Here is a 17,627-nt window from a genome sequence, read left to right as displayed (position 1 = left end):
TTCGGAGGATGCATGAGGTGTATCCTTCGCTGCTACAGATAACCCACAATTCTTTGCGTCGCCGTGAACAACCGTTGTTAATTTGAAAAAGCCCGGCGCCGGCAGATGTAACCTACACACAAGCGCAGATGTGGTGTTTCAACTTACCTTAATTCGCCTCGGTAAAAACGGATAAACTTTGTTTTTAATAACCTCCTCCTTTTTTTCTCTAATAGATGCCTGCTGTACGTAGGCTGCAGCTCCTCAAACATTGAACAAAATATAACAAGTAAAAGCATTTTTTTTTTCTAATTACTTTCCAAATTTAGAAATAATTTTCCTTCATTTAAGTAGTGTGAGAGCGCAACGATGCTCTAAATGTGTTGGCATAGCAACGCGATACTTCCGGTTTCCTTTTCCGCCTGTCCTACGAAGGCCGTCTCGTTTTAATTCTAGGTTGAGGACACTTCGTATATGCATCCTACAGAGGATGCAACCTCCAGAGGATTCGACCTCCGGAGGGTGCAGCCTTCTAAATGAGACACAGCTATAAAGACAGTCACGTACTTCGTTCCTGAATGATTCAGCTGTTCGAACGAATCAATTGAATGAATGATTCAGTGATAAAATCAGTGACTTGACGCCACCTGCTGGCAGTTTTTGTTTAATTTTTAAAGCATTAAGTTATTTAAATAATTTCTATATTCAAAATTTTATATTTAAAACATTAACCTCAACATGAATTTATGAATTTAATTGCACTCATGCGACCTCTGAGCCTAATTAAAACACAAGCCACTTGTGTGTTCTTTTGTGCCATCTCTGTAGCACAAATTTATTTCTTAAATACTGAGAATATAATTCATTTGATTGGTAACTTATTCTTATTCTACTTGTTTTTATTCTGTTGTTTTAATTAGAAATGTTAAAAAGCTTATAAATGTATATTTTTTTATTTTAACATAAAAGATGACATACTTTTAATAAAGTTAGAAAAATGCCATTACAAAGGTAAAAACTAAATTCCCTATAAATCACTTAAAGGAGTCAACTATCACCTCATAATGGGAAGGTTATTTTTTTTATCAGAATTTTTGATTACTGATTAGAAGGTGCTCCTAAATTTTTTTAATTAGGAGCATAAGCGCTCCTAAAAAGAAAAGTATCCGTAGAGCCCTGATTCGGCGTGGCATGGAGGTGATCAGTTTGTGGCACTGCTGAGGTGGTGTGGAAGCCCAGGTTTCTTTGACAGTGGCCTTCAGCTCATCTGCATTTTTTGGACTCTTGTTTCTCATTTTCCTCTTGACAAGGGTCAGGGATAAACCAGAGTTTTAACAGGGGGGCAAACACTTCTTCACACAGGGCCATGTAGTTTTGGATTTTGTTTTCCCTTAATAATAAAAACCTTCATTTAAAAACTGCATGTTGTGTTTACTTGTGTTATCTTTGACTAATGTTTCAGATCAAACAAATTTAAATATTAAGGTGTGACAAACATGCAAAAAAAAAAAAGAAATCAGGAAGGGGGCCAACACTTTCACACCACTGTATAACAAATACCTGCAGAGGACCCCAACGGCCTGGTGATGTTTCATGCGATTCAACGACATTTAAATCCATTTAAATTTGGCCACATGCAAAGTCAGAAACTTTTATTTTGAAATCGCGATGTACAATAAATCGCATATTTAGAAATATGTTGATGTAGGCTATTTTTCTGTGTTGGCATAGGTTTAAATGATTTACGTTACAAATCAAGTGAGTTTTCCCAGATGAACGTTAAGCAAACTCAAGAAGTTTGCTTAATTTGAAAAGATAACAATATTGATTGATAAGTGAGAACTGATTTTAGTCCTTGAAAACCAAAAAAGTAGTGCAAATCCTTAAGTCCTGGAATTTTATTTTGCAGTATCTGTACGAACCCCGTTTAAGTTACCAGTTCTTGGACCATTTTAATGTTTTTGTTGTTGTTAATTGAACTGTAGTTTTCTGTAGTAAACTGTCTTTGTATATTTCCTATTTTATATTCTTTTCCTAGTATTTAATTTACCATTATTTCTTTTGAACAAAACAATTTCAGAGTTTGGGGCTAAAGAGTTCTTTCCCATTCATCAGCTGCGACTCTGCAATTGGATACTATAATGCACGTCTCGTGTTTATAAGAGCAAAAACTTCTGATTGGCTAGTAATGTTAGTTCGGTTGAGAGTGAAAGCTGCGTTCCTCTCATACATTGGTAGGCGAACTCATGAACTCAAACTGATGTCAACAAGTGTTTTTAAATGTAGGACGACAATGTTTGTTTGTTTTTCCGCAGCCAAACGGCGCAGATCCGGCATGGTGCTGGAGAACTTTAAGCCCTGAATACATCTTCAAAACGCTTTAACCGGACGTAACCTCTGTATAGCATTGCACAGTCTAAGTAACATTTTTACCACAGGGAGCCAAGCCTTGGCCTTAGCTGCATAGTTTTGAAAAGATCAGCTATTAAAAGACATACCTTTGTAAAGAAGCACCACAATTTTCTGGAAGGCCTTCATGAAGTGGATATTGTCATAGCAGTACTCCTGGATCTTCAGCAGGAGGGTAAGCTCAGACAGGCCCTGGGAGGTGAAGGCCTTCAGCAGTGGGCTGTATTGCTGCAAAGAGAGTTGGAAGAATTACTACCAGTAATTTGAGAAGTATTGCAGATCATTAAAACTTTCAGAAGCATCATAGATACCTTCAAGTGTTTGATGGCTTGCTCTGTGACGAGCTCCTCCTTTTTATTCCACTCAACGGTGCTCATGACACTGGTCCACAGGATGCCGATCATTGTCTGCTCGGAGATGCTCGTTTTCTTCATCTCTTCACGAACGTAGGCAATGATCTGGGGAACAAAAGACAAATTAGTCAAATACAGGCATAATAAACATTCAAAACCAAAATGCGGACAGTATCAATCATTTTAGTTTTAAATAAAATTCTAAATTTTTTTAAGTTCTTTTTTTTTTTGTGCCCAGCTTAAAATTTTCCTATCCAGACAAGGCAGAAACTCACATCTTTGAGGGTCTCGCCGCGGGACATCTGCTCTTGCAGTTCTTTCTGAAGCTCTTTGCGCGCTCCAATGGACTGCTGGTTGCGAGCGAAGTCCGAGAGCTCTTTCAGACCAGCGTCGGTAAAATATTTTGAGAAGTGTTCGCAGCTACGCTTGTTGGCAGGGAACAGCTCCTGTTTTGGGCAAAAGAGGAACAGGTTACATCAACATGAGCAAGAAAAATAAAAAGGAAACAAAAATGCCATGATTAATGTGGCATGAGAGAAGTTCAACATTAGTTGAGGCTGCAAACAGTATTGTAAAATTTCAGATTATGTTAATTTTAGTTTATGCTTACGTAATGTGCTTTTGCTTTATATTTTCAGTTCAGTTTTAGTACTTCAACTTAAGTTTAGTTACTTGCCAAGACAACACTTCTATTTTTCTCAAGTTAATTTTGTTTTACCAATTATGTTTTATTTCAGCTTTACTGTTAACATTAGTTGAAATTGACATGTAACTTTAACTTATTTTTATTCATATATTTGCTTAATTACCACCTATTGATAATGTTAATACATTGTTTACAGATTTACTAAAACATTCAAAGGTCATGTTTAATTTTTTTAATTAAAGGTGTCATATGATGCGATTTCAAGTTTTCCTTTCTCTTTGGAGTGTTACAAGCTGTTCGTGAATAGATAAGATCCCTAAAGTTGCAAAGACTAAAGTCTCAAACCCAAAGAGATATTCTTTATAAAAGTTAAGACTCGTTCACGCCCTCCTAAAACGCCTCGTTTAAACACGCCCCCACATGTCCCCATCACTGTGTGGGAAGATTTGCATAACACCGCCCAAAATGTTCACGCAAAGAAAGGCGGAACTTTTATTCTTGCTGTCGTATTGTTGCTGCCGCCGCCATGTCGTGGAGACGCTGTGTGTTTCGTTATGAAAGCGAATATACTTTGTTTGGCCTTCCAAAAGAGGACACGACTAGAAATCAGTGGTTAAGTTGTATTTACAACACCGTTTCAGTACAGTTCAACCCAAATATTCAGATGTGTGCAGCACATTTTATGGAGGACTGTTTCCTGATCCTAGACTACAATGCCGGCTGTTCAATATGTAAAAAGACAGTATAAGTCATCATAATCCGTAATTATGTCCCCACTGGATGCTACAAATGCCTCATTTATAATGGGTTTTATTGGTTTTGTCTCGTCGCGCCGGGACACGGCATCACAATATGGTAAGGGGCGTAAAATTTGTCACACGCTTGAGGAATTTGGCCAATCACAACGCACTGGATAGCTGGCCAATCAGAGCACACCTCACTTTTCAGAACGATGAGCTTTGTAAAAATCGACGCGTTTCAGAAAGGCGGGGCATAGAGGAGAAACAATGTACAGTATGTGGAAAATAATGTGCTGTTTGAACCTTAAACCGCATATACATTTAATTACACCAAATAAATGTTCTTTTTAGCAACATCATATGAGCCCTTTAAATTTTATAGCTTCATTTAGATATAACCCCAGGATTAGTCACACACTAAACCTTTACCATTTATATACACATTTCTACATAACTTTTATATTACTCCAACTAAGCTATATTTTGGATGCTTTTGGGAATTTTTAAGTGCTCCATCACAAGCTGAGGCTGCAGTACGGTATTTACCATCAGCCTGTTGTCCATGCCAACTTTACGCAGGCTAGCAGCAACTGAGTTGATGTCTTTTTCGTTGATCCAAGATTTGAACAGTTTCACAGCAAAGGCGGCAGACACACCTGCAATAAAAACCAGACGACAAATCAGTTACAACTTCTTCACTCGAAAAGCACCGCATTAAACAGGTCTGTCATTACCTTCCTTGACCAAGTTCTCATTAAAGAGGCTGCTCAGGATGGAGGCTGATATATTGCCATTGGCCAGCAGGATTCCGGTAAGCATGGCCAATTTATTCCTCTCCGACTCGGTGAACCCTTTTAAAAACAGCAGCAGCTGGAAAAAAAAAAAAAAAAGTGATGACACCATTGGGACTTTCTAAATGCACAACGACACAGACTTTGACTAACAAAATATGGTGTTATCCTTAGTTCAACCATTTTGCTTACCTTCTTGATCTCCTCCTCAAACCCTTTCTCCAGGTACTTGTAACGCCTGATCAGCTTGTTAAAAACCTACGACACAAGGTGAACATGTTGAGACTTGTAGAAATAGGAAGCCAGTAAGTACAAATTGCACCCATCATGGTGATGTTAATTCAGAACAAGCTCCAAAACGAGACTATTTGCCGGTCAGGTAGCATATAATTGGAAATACCTGAGCGTAAGCCTGCATGGTCTCCAGGTCTTCACTTGCCGTGAAGAGGCAGTACTCAGTACGGGTCAGGTCATCAGATAGAGTCTATATATATATATATAAAATAATAATTGACGACGGGCCGTTGAATTAAAAAAATAATGCCCACCCGAGGTGGTGATGCGGCCACGACGCGACAGGTGTGCATTCTTTTTCTTATAATTCAACGGCCCGTCGTCAATTATTCCGCTTATACTACGGTTACTACACCTCAAGACATCGATTAAATGATATGTTTAAAGGGATTCGTCCGGTTTTTGTATTTTAAGAGTAGGATTATTTCTTCCACATCTCATCTAATGCCTCTTTTGCTAGTTCCTAAACATAATTTTAAAGCTGGTAATGGAGGCTTGAGCCGTTGATAGCATTCTAATGCAGTTATTAGAAAGAGCGAGAGAGACACAAAGAAAGAGAGAGAGAGAGAGAGAGAGAGAGAGAGCTTGTGTGAATTAGGCTACCTCTGTGCGTCCCTCAACAGTGTTCAGCAGCAGCGTCTCTAAACAGCACTGTTAGTACCTCGCTAGTGAGAAATGTCATGTGTAGCTGCATTACAGGTGCATCTCAATAAATTAGAATGTCATGGAAAAGTTTATTTCAGTAGTTCAACTCAAATTGTGAAACTCGTGTATTAAATAAATTCAGTGCACACAGACTGAAGTAGTTTAAGTCTTTGGTTCTTTTAATTGTGATGATTTTGGCTCACAGTTAACAAAAACCCACCAATTCACTATCTCAACAAATTAGAATACTTCATAAGACCAATAAAAAAAGCATTTTTAGTGAATTGTTAGCCTTCTGGAAAGTATGTTCATTTACTGTACATGTACTCAATACTTGGTAGGGGCTCCTTTTGCTTTAATTACTGCCTCAATTTGGCGTAGCATGGAGGTGATCAGTTTGTGGCACTGCTGAGGTGGTATGGAAGCCCAGGTTTCTTTGACAGTGGCTGCATTTTTTGGTCTCTAATAAAATAAGAACAAATAAAGAAATTAATAATGATAACACAAATAAAAAAATAACAACAGGCCTTCGAATTAAATAAATTGCTTTTCAGTTTTTCCAGGTAGGTCTAACAGTAGGGTTAAGATTTAACTTTTTTTTTTTTTACCAATTATCCAAATAATGTTTAGTCCTAGAAAGTTATTATTATCAGAACATGTGAGCATAACATAGCGGTTAGCAGATCAATGAATGAGAGGGCAGCGTTACCAGAGTTGCCCATATACCACATCATGTTACAACACAGTAGGGCTATTGCAGACAGAAACAATACTGTACTACATCGATGTTTCCTGTCGGCTCAATTTTTGAGTGGACTTTGCGGTTCTGATTTACATGAATGGTATACGAGTGGAGCGACTGAGCGGAGTGCACATGCATAGAGTGGGATAATACGCAGAGCGTCACACCACGTGAAAGTGAAACCGGAGCGGTGAACTAATTTTCGGCAGCCGGAATTTCGGTGCATCTCTAATTATTGGCGACATCAGAAAGGGATATTATATAATGGATGATTGTTTGAACATTTTAGCAATTTAAAAATATTAAAGGATTTTTTTACACTGCCTCCCTGCTCTCGACAGACAGAAACACTGGCCTAGTGAACCAAACTGAGAGACCATTTTGAAGGCTCAGGAAACCTTTGCAGGTGTTTTGAGTTGATTAGCTGATTGGCATGTCACCATATTCTAATTTGTTGAGATTGGTGGGTTTTTGTTAAATGGGAGTCAAAATCACCACAACTAAAAGGACCAAAGACTTAAACTACTTCAGTCTGTGTGCATTGAATTTAATACAAGCGTTTCACAATTTGAGTTGAATTACTGAAATAAATTAACTTTTCCACAACATTCTAATTTATTGAGATGCACCTGTATATAGGATAACTGAAAATCATCAGGGCAGAGCTGACAACGCCTTTTTGTGCAAACTACGTGACCATAGTGTGATTGCAGTAATCCCTGTGTGCTTTATAGGTACTGTATGCTAATTTCCGTTATTACAGTTAACTATGCGAAGTGATATGGAACTGTAATGCAGTCAAGAGAGCTGCCTGGAACTACGTTCGCCGTGCGTCTCCCTGAAAATAATTGCACACCTCAGAACGTTCGTCAGCCAATCAGAGTCAAGCATGCAACGGCCCCATAGTATAAATTATATTTATATACACTTATTTTTATATACATACACACAATTTTTAGTTTACTAGTATTTTTATTTGAAATACATATCTACAAATATGTAATCTTTTCTTATAAATATATGAAAAGATTTAGTAAAAATAGATGTACACTTCATATAATATTATGTAAATGAGTAACATGTATAAATTGTACTGATTAGTAGAGAAAACATACATACTAATATATATATATATATATATATATATATATATATATGGCTTGCTGTGATAAGACCGTTTTCGGTTATACCGTTGTTAAGCCGCAACACTGGTAATGTCATTCGCCTACCGCATCGGTTAATCTAAACTATTAATTTCCCACAAAAAAAAAAAAAAACATTTTACTTAAGAATAATTTATTAAACTATATTTTATTAAACCAAATGAAATCCAAATCTCTATGAAATCCTTTTTTTAAAGCAAAAGTAAAGTGCAACAAAGTGCAAGCAGCAAGTGTCCATCTCATAGCCCAAATCACTGAAATCAAAGTTCAGCATTATAGTGTAAGAATGACAACATATCCACGTGTGCTAGGCTACTAATAATAAAATTATAAATCAAAAAACACTTTTTAAAGGAGTATTTACCAGAAATTTTATTTACCAGAATTTAGGAGAAAAATTTTAATGTGCAGTATTTCTGAATTATTAGTATTTTTTTTTTTTATAAAATCAATTAATTGGAGATGCTTTTGATTATTAAAATTTAATGGAACTAGGGGTCGATCGATTATCAGCGCCGATATTAAGCATCTTTATGATTATCAGTATCGGTAATTTTTTTAAACGGATTCGCTGATAAAATAACTTAATTTTGAAATGTGCTATTTGGCTCTGATGCAGGCTGTCAGAAAATCACCACTCTGTGGCCTAAAGCAATCTCCACCCACCGCCCATCTGATTTGTTGGGAGTCAGGAGTTTGACCAATCAATGCGGAATTCACTCACTCCGAAAGTGCTTGCTAAACTGAAGCTACTTCACTGATCACGCATCAGTTGTCTCTCAAAGGTAAGGCAGCAGCAGACGTTGCTTAATTTGCAATAAATCACAATCCACTAAAGTTACAAAGCACCTCAATATTATCTATGCAGAAAATGTGGACGGAATCACAGAATCCAGTCATATAAATGGAATTTACTGTATGACGCGGAATGTCACGGAATTTGTCAAAGTTTGGATGAATTAATCAAAAGTATTTCAGTACATTTAAATAGTCGCGATATGGACTAGTATCTGTAAATATTAAGCCGTAAAAATACTATTTAAATATTAATCCTGCATGTTACGTGTCTGTGTATGTAAATGGTACAGACGCACAGGTTTTTTATTTTTTTTACACATACAAAGTGTGTGACGCTCGTGGTGATTTCAGCTTCTGTCGTCTCACTACATGAGGACATAAATGCATGAACAACATCTCCAGAACTGCTCTGACTCCCTCTGAGAGTCACTTCATGATCATTTGACAGTTTCATTTGAGTAAAACTACTGCAGTGTTTGCCACAGACTTGTGGAGGCATATATATGCAAATTCATTCTCTGGCAGCAAGAGGCACTGTTGGAGTGGTAGAGATAGAGTTTTTTTCCCGGTAACGCTGTACACAAAGCAGCACTCCACTCACAAACGCTGCTTTATCAGATATTACATGCAAGATGAAATGAAAATGACATCCAACATTTTCTGAAGACAGTCGGGTTCCTTCAGAAATACAGTGATATAAAAACACCCGCACCAGGATTCAATTTTGAAACGTGCAGTGCTCATGTTTATTCAACGAAGTCAAAGCCTTTTGGAAAATCTATTTGTTGCGGTCAGTTTTGATATTGTGGCGGGCGCCATAAATAAATCAACGTATGGGAAACACGTACATGGGCTACAGAAACTTAAAAGTTCCTCATGGCAACCCGTCAAAATATAAGTTTGGGTTAGCTTAAAGAAATTATCAGAAATATATTACTGCGGTGCAGTACGATATGCATAATACTACAACAATTACTACAACTTTTGTTTAAAAGAATAATCACACAATACGCTTTTTATTCCATGTTTTAATTTTAATAGTAAACCCTTTGCCAAAAAATAAAGTTTAACTCTTGATTAAAAGATAAATTCAACTGATTTATGCCTTCATTTGCACTGTACTGTAAATTAAAACTGAAATTTATAGTGTCACATAGGCCAAGACATTTCAATAGGCTATTGAACTAAGTGTGCCTGTAAAAGGCTATTAGTGTTATAGTTTCATGAAAATAGTTGCAGTCTTCTAAACAACTTCTACAATATAGCTATGAAGATAATTAAATTATTTACACTTATATAATTTTTTTAAGTTAATCCATTGATGTACATTAGATGATGAATTGAATAGTCTCCTCTACTGTTGTAGGGTATGTTTTAGTCATCAGAAAATAGAGGAATTATGAGAGGTTATGCTATGACACATACATTTCTAACATGTAAATTATTGAATCCAAATACTTACATTTCCCCAAGGTGTTTAGCTGTAGTACAGTATTCACAGGCTTAATCATGAAGCATTCAGTGGCCCCACTTTTAACTCGCTCTTTACATTACCATTATTGTAGATGGATGCACGGAGGAAGACAAGAGTAAAAAGTGCAGTGTGGGAGTACTACTCAACCAACACCAGGAAAGGCCGTTTTTGTCAGAGCCCTTGTTATTCTTAATTTTGACATTCATTTAAATTTTTACACTAGACATATCGGTTATCGAGCTTGATCTGTAATAATCGGTATTGGCCCTGAAAAACACAGATTGGTCGACCCATAAATGGAACTAGGGATTAGGATTACTATCGGCCGATAATCACGTTGGGATGATTGATTGGCAGTCTCTAAAAGGCCGATCTCAAAAAAACAGTCTCAAGCTGATGACGCTGCCGTGAGAGGTTTGGCACGACATGCAGCGGCACTGTCTCAGTCTCTGTCCTGCGCGGTAGACATATCGGTTATCGAGCTTGATCTGTAATAATCGGTATTGGCCCTGAAAAACACAGATTGGTCGACCCATAAATGGAACTAGGGATTAGGATTACTATCGGCCGATAATCACGTTGGGATGATTGATTGGCAGTCTCTAAAAGGCCGATCTCAAAAAAACAGTCTCAAGCTGATGACGCTGCCGTGAGAGGTTTGGCACGACATGCAGCGGCACTGTCTCAGTCTCTGTCCTGCGCGGGTGAAATAATTATAATGCTGAAGGTAGGGCTGGGTATCGTTCAAATGTTTAGATATCGATACCGATACCTTTACTTCGATACCGGTTCCTGAACAATACTTTTTTCGATACCAATTTTATGAAATCAATTTTAACAAGATTACATCTATAAAAAAAATTAAAAAAAACTTGTTTTATTTTTCAGCTTGTTGATGTTCATAAAAACTCAAAGACTCATCTCCTGAGCCACTGCACAAAGGAACAAAATGTAACTAACACAATAAATCAGTGCAAAATAGTTTTAATAAAGCTCAAATAGTCTTCAGTTTACACATCTGTTAGGCTACATTTACACTAGTTAGTGTTCGTTTTAAAATGCATAGCTCAGACAGAATCATGATTTCTATGTATTTTCCACTGATTTACTGATGAGCATTAGCAGCTTCCAGCGCTGTCTGCTTGTGTTCTCTCTTCCATGATTGCTGCTCTGACTCAGAGGTAATAACATTTAATTTCAGCAACATTACATGGCCAAAACACACATTAGATGGCAGGTCCGGATTTATCTATTTTCGTGACGTAGAAAAAACATTTTTGGGCCCCCTTCCCTACTAATATAATAGACCTAATATTACCACTCAAGAAAACAAATATATTTCTTAATCAGTGGAAACCGATACAGTGTTTTCTATCAGAGTAAGCGCTTGCATTCAGTCAATAAAAATCGAATAGTTCTTAATTTGTTTGAGAACTGAGAAAGACCATCCCATATAGTCGTGGCCACATAACCACCTCCGGGAGTGCATTATTTCTCTAATAATTTTAATGGCCTGGAGTCACAACCACACATTAAGACATTGTTCAGATCATTTGTTTCAAGACATATGACATGCTTCCGTCCTGAAATCTTGTGTGGGTTGAACTAATTTTTTGACGCACCTCATCCCAAACCTTCCGTTGCAAATTCCAAAACGTCATTTTAGAGCTGATAACAGAGGCTTGAGTCTATCCATTGATATGCAGGCTTACGCAGTTATTAATGCAGTCTAATGCGGTTATTAGAGAGAGAGAGAGAGAGAGGTGTCTGCACTGTGTGTGCGTCTGTGAGAGAGACTGGGAGAAAGAAAGCGTGATTTCCGTAGCCTACATAAAAAAAGGTGGAAGACATGGAAATAAATTGTCATTTTTTACCCTATTGTTTGTTATACTTATTTGCTCAATGTCTTGAGCAATGCGTAAATCCGGCCCTGTTAGACGGCAATCGGAAGTTATTACAAACACTCAATGGTGGTTTAAAGTGAGTTTTGAGTAAAAGCGGAATATAAATCTTATTTATTGTCTTATGTAGCATGATGCTACAGCTTGCATGAATGGTCATATAACACGCGCTTTCGGTCGTGTAACGTTAGTATGAACGGACATCTGCATATGATCGGAACTCCACGCAGCTCCCGTGCTACTCTATACTGGTGGTATTACAGTACCACGAGAGCTAAAGAGAGCAGACTGCTCCGTGTGCTTTCGAATCGCTCTCGCGGATGATCGATCTGCGCCACGCCTCTTCTAGTCGAACACACCGTGCGCAGTGCGTATTTTTTTCCACACTCATGTTAACAGATTAATAAAGCGTGCACACTGCACACGGTTGCAGTCCGGCAGTGCATTCAGGAGCAGTGCAGCAGTGCAGAGATCATTTTCACACTGAGTCTATTGCTGCGCTGCAAGCAATTTCAGCCTAACCCATTTTCAAAAATGAAATTCAGGCCCTGAATAAATCTCTAAAAATTCTGATTGGAGTATCACTATAAATAGTTATAAATGATAAAAAGATCGGTAGATACTGCTTTCTGTGATTGGCCTCCAAAACCCTGATCGGAACCCTGAAATGGAATCTAGAAAATAATGGAAAACAGAATTTGGTAAAGACAACTGTAATGGTGTGTTCACACCAGACGCAAATTTAATTATTCGCGCGAGTAGATTACATATAAAGTCAATGCAAAGACGTGAATAGTAATAAAGCGTGCACACTGCACACGGTTGCAGTCCGGCAGTGCATTCAGGAGCGGTGCGTCTGCAGCAGTGCAGAGATCATTTTCACACTGAGTCTATTGCTGCGCTGCAAGCAATTTCAGCCTAACCCATTTTCAAAAATGAAATTCAGGCCCTGAATAAATCTCTAAAAATTCTGATTGGAGTATCACTATAAATAGTTATAAATGATAAAAAGATCGGTAGATACTGCTTTCTGTGATCGGCCTCAAAAACCCTGATCGGAACCCTGAAATGGAATCTAGAAAATAATGGAAAACAGAATTTGGTAAAGACAACTGTAATGGTGTGTTCACACCAGACGCAAATTTAATTATTCGCGCGAGTAGATTACATATAAAGTCAATGCAAAGACGTGAATAGAGGCGAATTCGCGCCAGGCGACGCGAATTACGCGACACGTTTGCCGCGAACGCGAAATATTCGCCTCAATCGCGCAAGTTCAAAAATTTCAACTCAAACGGAAAATTCGCCTAACGCATTCTCGCGCAAGCCAATCAGCGAAGAGCTTATTGGCACGTCCAGTTGAATCAGACAATAGAAGAGAGCATTATTGCAGCCGTCTGTTATTATATAGGTCTGGAGCATAGAAAACAATTAAAATCAGTTGTAGTGGAATTTTATTAGCATGGCTACAGAGATGCTGCTATCAATAATAAAAATAATAGTAATATCAGTGTATATATACAGTAGTAAAATATAACGCACACATTAACACAGGATCCTAATGTTATTCATCCTCCTCTGGATGGTGCTGTGAACCCAGACACGTCGGCGTTTGGCTTTCCATCATATTTGGGACTTTTTGACAACAGGTACAAAACAGCGATTGTAGTTACCTCCAGCATGGTTGATCACGCTGTTTTTATTCGCGCGAGTGACACGAAAAACATCCCGCGAGTAATCTAGAGCGAGCGCCGCAATGTGCATATTCGCTTCGCGTCTGGTGTGAACGCACCATAAGACTCATCTAGACAGGTTTTTGATTAATACAATTTTATTTAACCATTAAAACAGAGTATAGAAAAATGAAAAAGAAGAAGAAAAAAAAAACCTGATTTTGGAAATAAAACGGATTTCATAGGGCCCTATAATTATACTTTTTTTTTGTGGTAATAAAAATAGATGTAACTGAACAATAGCCTTTAAAATTACTTAAAATACATATATAATAGCAATGAGACAATACTAATTAGTTCAAATAAAGCATAAAAAGCTAAAAACTGTTAAAACACAATGTATTATAAACAATAGAGCTAATGTACATTATGCATTACAACAAAAGCCTGCAGAGGGTGCCAACGGCCTGACGATTATTTTTACACATTGCGAACTAATACTTGTTTATTATTGACCAAGCACCATTTAATTCAAATGTCCACTTAATCTTTAATATTTGGCCATTTCTTTAGGACAGAAATGCTATAGCCACTGTAATTAAAAGAATGGTGTAGACATCAAAACGTGTAAACTCAAGAGTGAGGGTTTGAGCTTTTATTTTGAAACCGCGATGTATTCTCCTGAGTTTGCGTAGATTTATAAATTTACCTTTCATGAACGTTATAATAAATCCAAATGCACAACAACATGCAGAGATGGAGTTTGAGACGCTCCACACATGTAAATGATAACAATTCCTGTGGAACAGCATTTACTGTGAACGGAGACGCATGTACTTAACCTACACGCATGTAAATATTTAAAAGCGCATATACTGTATTAGAACTGCATCACATAATTATTTAATTAAATCGTAGCATTTGTGAATTCACAATTATGCTTAATTATGATTTTTAAATGGGTTTAACATCATGCAGCCTTGGGAAAAAGTCTAATAATGTGTTTTATGGATTCTCGTCTGTGAAACGCGCCACTTTTTTGCCGGTTAGTCGACGCGAGCAAAATGAAGTCGAGGATTTAAAAAAAATATCGAATAGTCGAATAAAATCAATGAATCGCGACAGCCCTAAAACTAATACAATTGTAGATATATACACATTTATATAAATTAGAAACAAGCAAACAAAAAAAACAAAAAAAGGATTAAAAAGAAATGAATATCAGCCCATTGATAGAGTCATAGACAGGTGCTTACCCAGCATTCCTCCAGCCACCAGGATGTCGAAGAGTGTCTCAGCATACCGGCGGTAGTCGAGCTTAGCACCGGAGGCATCGAGGAACTTTGCAACCGCTTCCAAATCTGTGCCAGTTTGGTTCAAGCCTTGAACAATACTTTCTTGAAACTGAGAAGGGTCAAATCTCTCCTTTTCATCTGTGAGGAAACAAGAGAGTGTTTCAAATGGGAGGCACCGCTTTCGAACATTGCTATTAAAAGTTCCTCAGTCTACTTACCTCTTTTCCGAGTTTTAAAACGCTGGCCGGTAAGCGTTGGCTTTTGCTGCTTTTGATTATTCATAAAAGACACCTGTGAAAACACAATGAAAATATTAGTGAACATATCTGTGTTCTGATTCATATCATTGAGGAGCACAAAGAAACCACATGTAGATGTGGCAGGACATTTCAAAACCCAACAAAGCCATCAAAAAGTTTCTAACAGAAAATTAGCAAAATAACACCTTAAACTTCATAAACATTTAATAACTGGTTTAATTGCAGAGCCAGTTAAACCATTAGTAATTAATCCAAGTCAGGTTGCCTCGTGAGCAAATCATACACACGTTAATATGTCTCATATAAAACCAAGTCATGCTTTTATATGGATATATTGCTGTATAAAAGTATTTAATTGGTATGATTTTATAGGTCTGAACTGCAACTCTCGCGCTAAAGCTAACCGGCTAAAATGATGCGGCCTAACCGGTCCGAATATTAAAACCAACCTTTAATCACTTTTTTAAAGTATTTCCAATTCAAACGAGGGCGATGCTAATGATTAATAGAGTATATACATTAAAAAAAAAAACACACAAAGGACCTAAATGTTTTTGTTTTTATTTAATTGCCATCACGTCGCGAGCTCCGCCATCATGATTGAACAGCTGATCACAAACGTGAGCCCATCCTTTAAAAACAAGGGTTTACAACTCGAGACATAAAATATATGGAGGACTTACCGATATGAATGCAGATAAAAAACGGCTTTTTGAACCCAAGAACAAAGCAAGACAATGGCAGGTCCGAACCCAATACACAAAACCCTCCCTGATGGCATGAGAAGAGACTGCTGCTGCGCCAGTGCGCCTGCGCGGAAGAAGAACGGGGGGGAAAAAACTATGGATCGGTCCATTATAGGGGAGTGCGGGGCTTAGAGAGGTGGCTTGTTGATAAAATCACGCAAACTGTACATTTAAAACTATCATTTCGCCTATTTAAGTACTTAAAATATTATAAAATATTTCTAATTTAAACGAATTTGCTCGGGTTTCTGCTTATGTGGAAGTGTAAAAAAACAGATCACCCCTCTCTGCTGACAGTGATTCGTAAGCCCGATGGCTCTGGTCATACCCATAAGACTGTATGAAAACATACCCTTGTAATGAGAGATGTGATTCTGGAATAATGGTATATTTTTGTTGGGTGCCAGCACATGTTGGGGTATCTGGTAATGAAGTTGCTGATAAACTAGCAAAAAAAGCACAAGACAAGATGGAGGTGGATGTTAAAGTGCCTATGGGAAAAAGGGAGGCAAAGTAGATTTGAAAGAAAAAGTTAAGGTAACGCTTTAGATTACAACCCGCAAAGAACTATGTAAGTATACTGAATTTACGGTGGTCGTTTCTGTAATTATAGTGTACCTATAAAGAACATACGTGTAGGTGTATAAGGGAACAATGTGTTACGTTTGGGTAATAAGGGGGTAACAACCAGATGTGCAACCTGCTAAGAACTGCGTAAGTAAACTGAAGTTACAGTGTAACTTTTTTGTAATTATAGTGTACCTATTCAGTACCTCCGTGTAGGTATAAGGGAATAATAGGCAAAGTTTGGGGAATAAAGGAGTAACAACCTGTAAAATTACAAATCATTTATACTGTAAGTATTTTGAAACTAAAAGGTGCTTAATTCTATTACGTGGTATGTATGGCCTAAACAACAATCTTGTGTTCTGAATTTACGGTGGTCGTTTCTGTAATTATAGTGTACCTATAAAGAACATACGTGTAGGTGTATAAGGGAACAATGTGTTACGTTTGGGTAATAAGGGGGTAACAACCAGATGTGCAACCTGCTAAGAACTGCGTAAGTAAACTGAAGTTACAGTGTAACTTTTTTGTAATTATAGTGTACCTATTCAGTACCTCCGTGTAGGTATAAGGGAATAATAGGCAAAGTTTGGGGAATAAAGGAGTAACAACCTGTAAAATTACAAATCATTTATACTGTAAGTATTTTGAAACTAAAAGGTGCTTAATTCTATTACGTGGTATGTATGGCCTAAACAACAATCTTGTGTTTGGGAATGATTTAGAAAGATGATATATACTTTTTATAATTTTATATTGGTATTTTATTATAGGCATATAGGTATTTTTAAACCATGGGTTACACATTCTATTATAAAAGAACGGACATGATGGAGATTACTGAACAACAAAACTGGACATCTAGTGAAATGAGTTAATGAGTTTCTGCTATGATTTATAATTCACAAGTCTACTTACTTTATGAAAGCTTATTCATCGATTTCAGCAACTTCACACCAGCAACTTCTCAACACTACTATCACCAAATAACTTTGCATGATATACCATCAAGGTTCAACGCAGCTTAAGACAAGTTCACCTCTTTCCTGCTGTTCGCAGAAAAAATACATGATACAATATTTGTATTTCAGTGGATGTATACTGTGGTGTTTTTATAGCAAAAGAAATGTAGAGGGTTTAATTTGGCCATC

The 17,627-nt window shown here is 37.3% G+C and overlaps 1 protein-coding gene across 1 annotated transcript in view; it reads right to left on the bottom strand.

Annotated features, from left to right (window-relative positions):
• Positions 1-15,969, bottom strand: part of LOC107565493 (basic leucine zipper and W2 domain-containing protein 1-A-like) — a 20,013-nt gene extending 4,044 nt beyond the window's left edge. The window contains exons 1-11 of the mRNA XM_016250732.1: positions 15,847-15,969; positions 15,122-15,194; positions 14,855-15,041; positions 12,986-13,010; positions 5,319-5,402; positions 5,111-5,176; positions 4,862-4,997; positions 4,674-4,783; positions 3,017-3,187; positions 2,700-2,846; positions 2,478-2,616 (exon numbers count right to left, since the gene is read on the bottom strand). Coding sequence (XP_016106218.1) covers positions 2,478-2,616; positions 2,700-2,846; positions 3,017-3,187; positions 4,674-4,783; positions 4,862-4,997; positions 5,111-5,176; positions 5,319-5,402; positions 12,986-13,010; positions 14,855-15,041; positions 15,122-15,185 — 1,129 coding nt within the window. The 5' untranslated portion in view covers positions 15,186-15,194; positions 15,847-15,969. The remainder of the gene's footprint in view (positions 1-2,477; positions 2,617-2,699; positions 2,847-3,016; positions 3,188-4,673; positions 4,784-4,861; positions 4,998-5,110; positions 5,177-5,318; positions 5,403-12,985; positions 13,011-14,854; positions 15,042-15,121; positions 15,195-15,846) is intronic.
• Between the last annotated feature and the right edge of the window lie 1,658 nt (positions 15,970-17,627).

This window comes from Sinocyclocheilus grahami, unplaced genomic scaffold (assembly GCF_001515645.1).
Source record: "Sinocyclocheilus grahami isolate Dianchi unplaced genomic scaffold, SAMN03320097.WGS_v1.1 scaffold1005.1, whole genome shotgun sequence".
Lineage (NCBI taxonomy): Eukaryota > Metazoa > Chordata > Actinopteri > Cypriniformes > Cyprinidae > Sinocyclocheilus > Sinocyclocheilus grahami.
The sequence above is the reverse complement of the archived record's forward strand: the minus strand, read 5'-3'. Positions and strand labels throughout refer to the sequence as shown.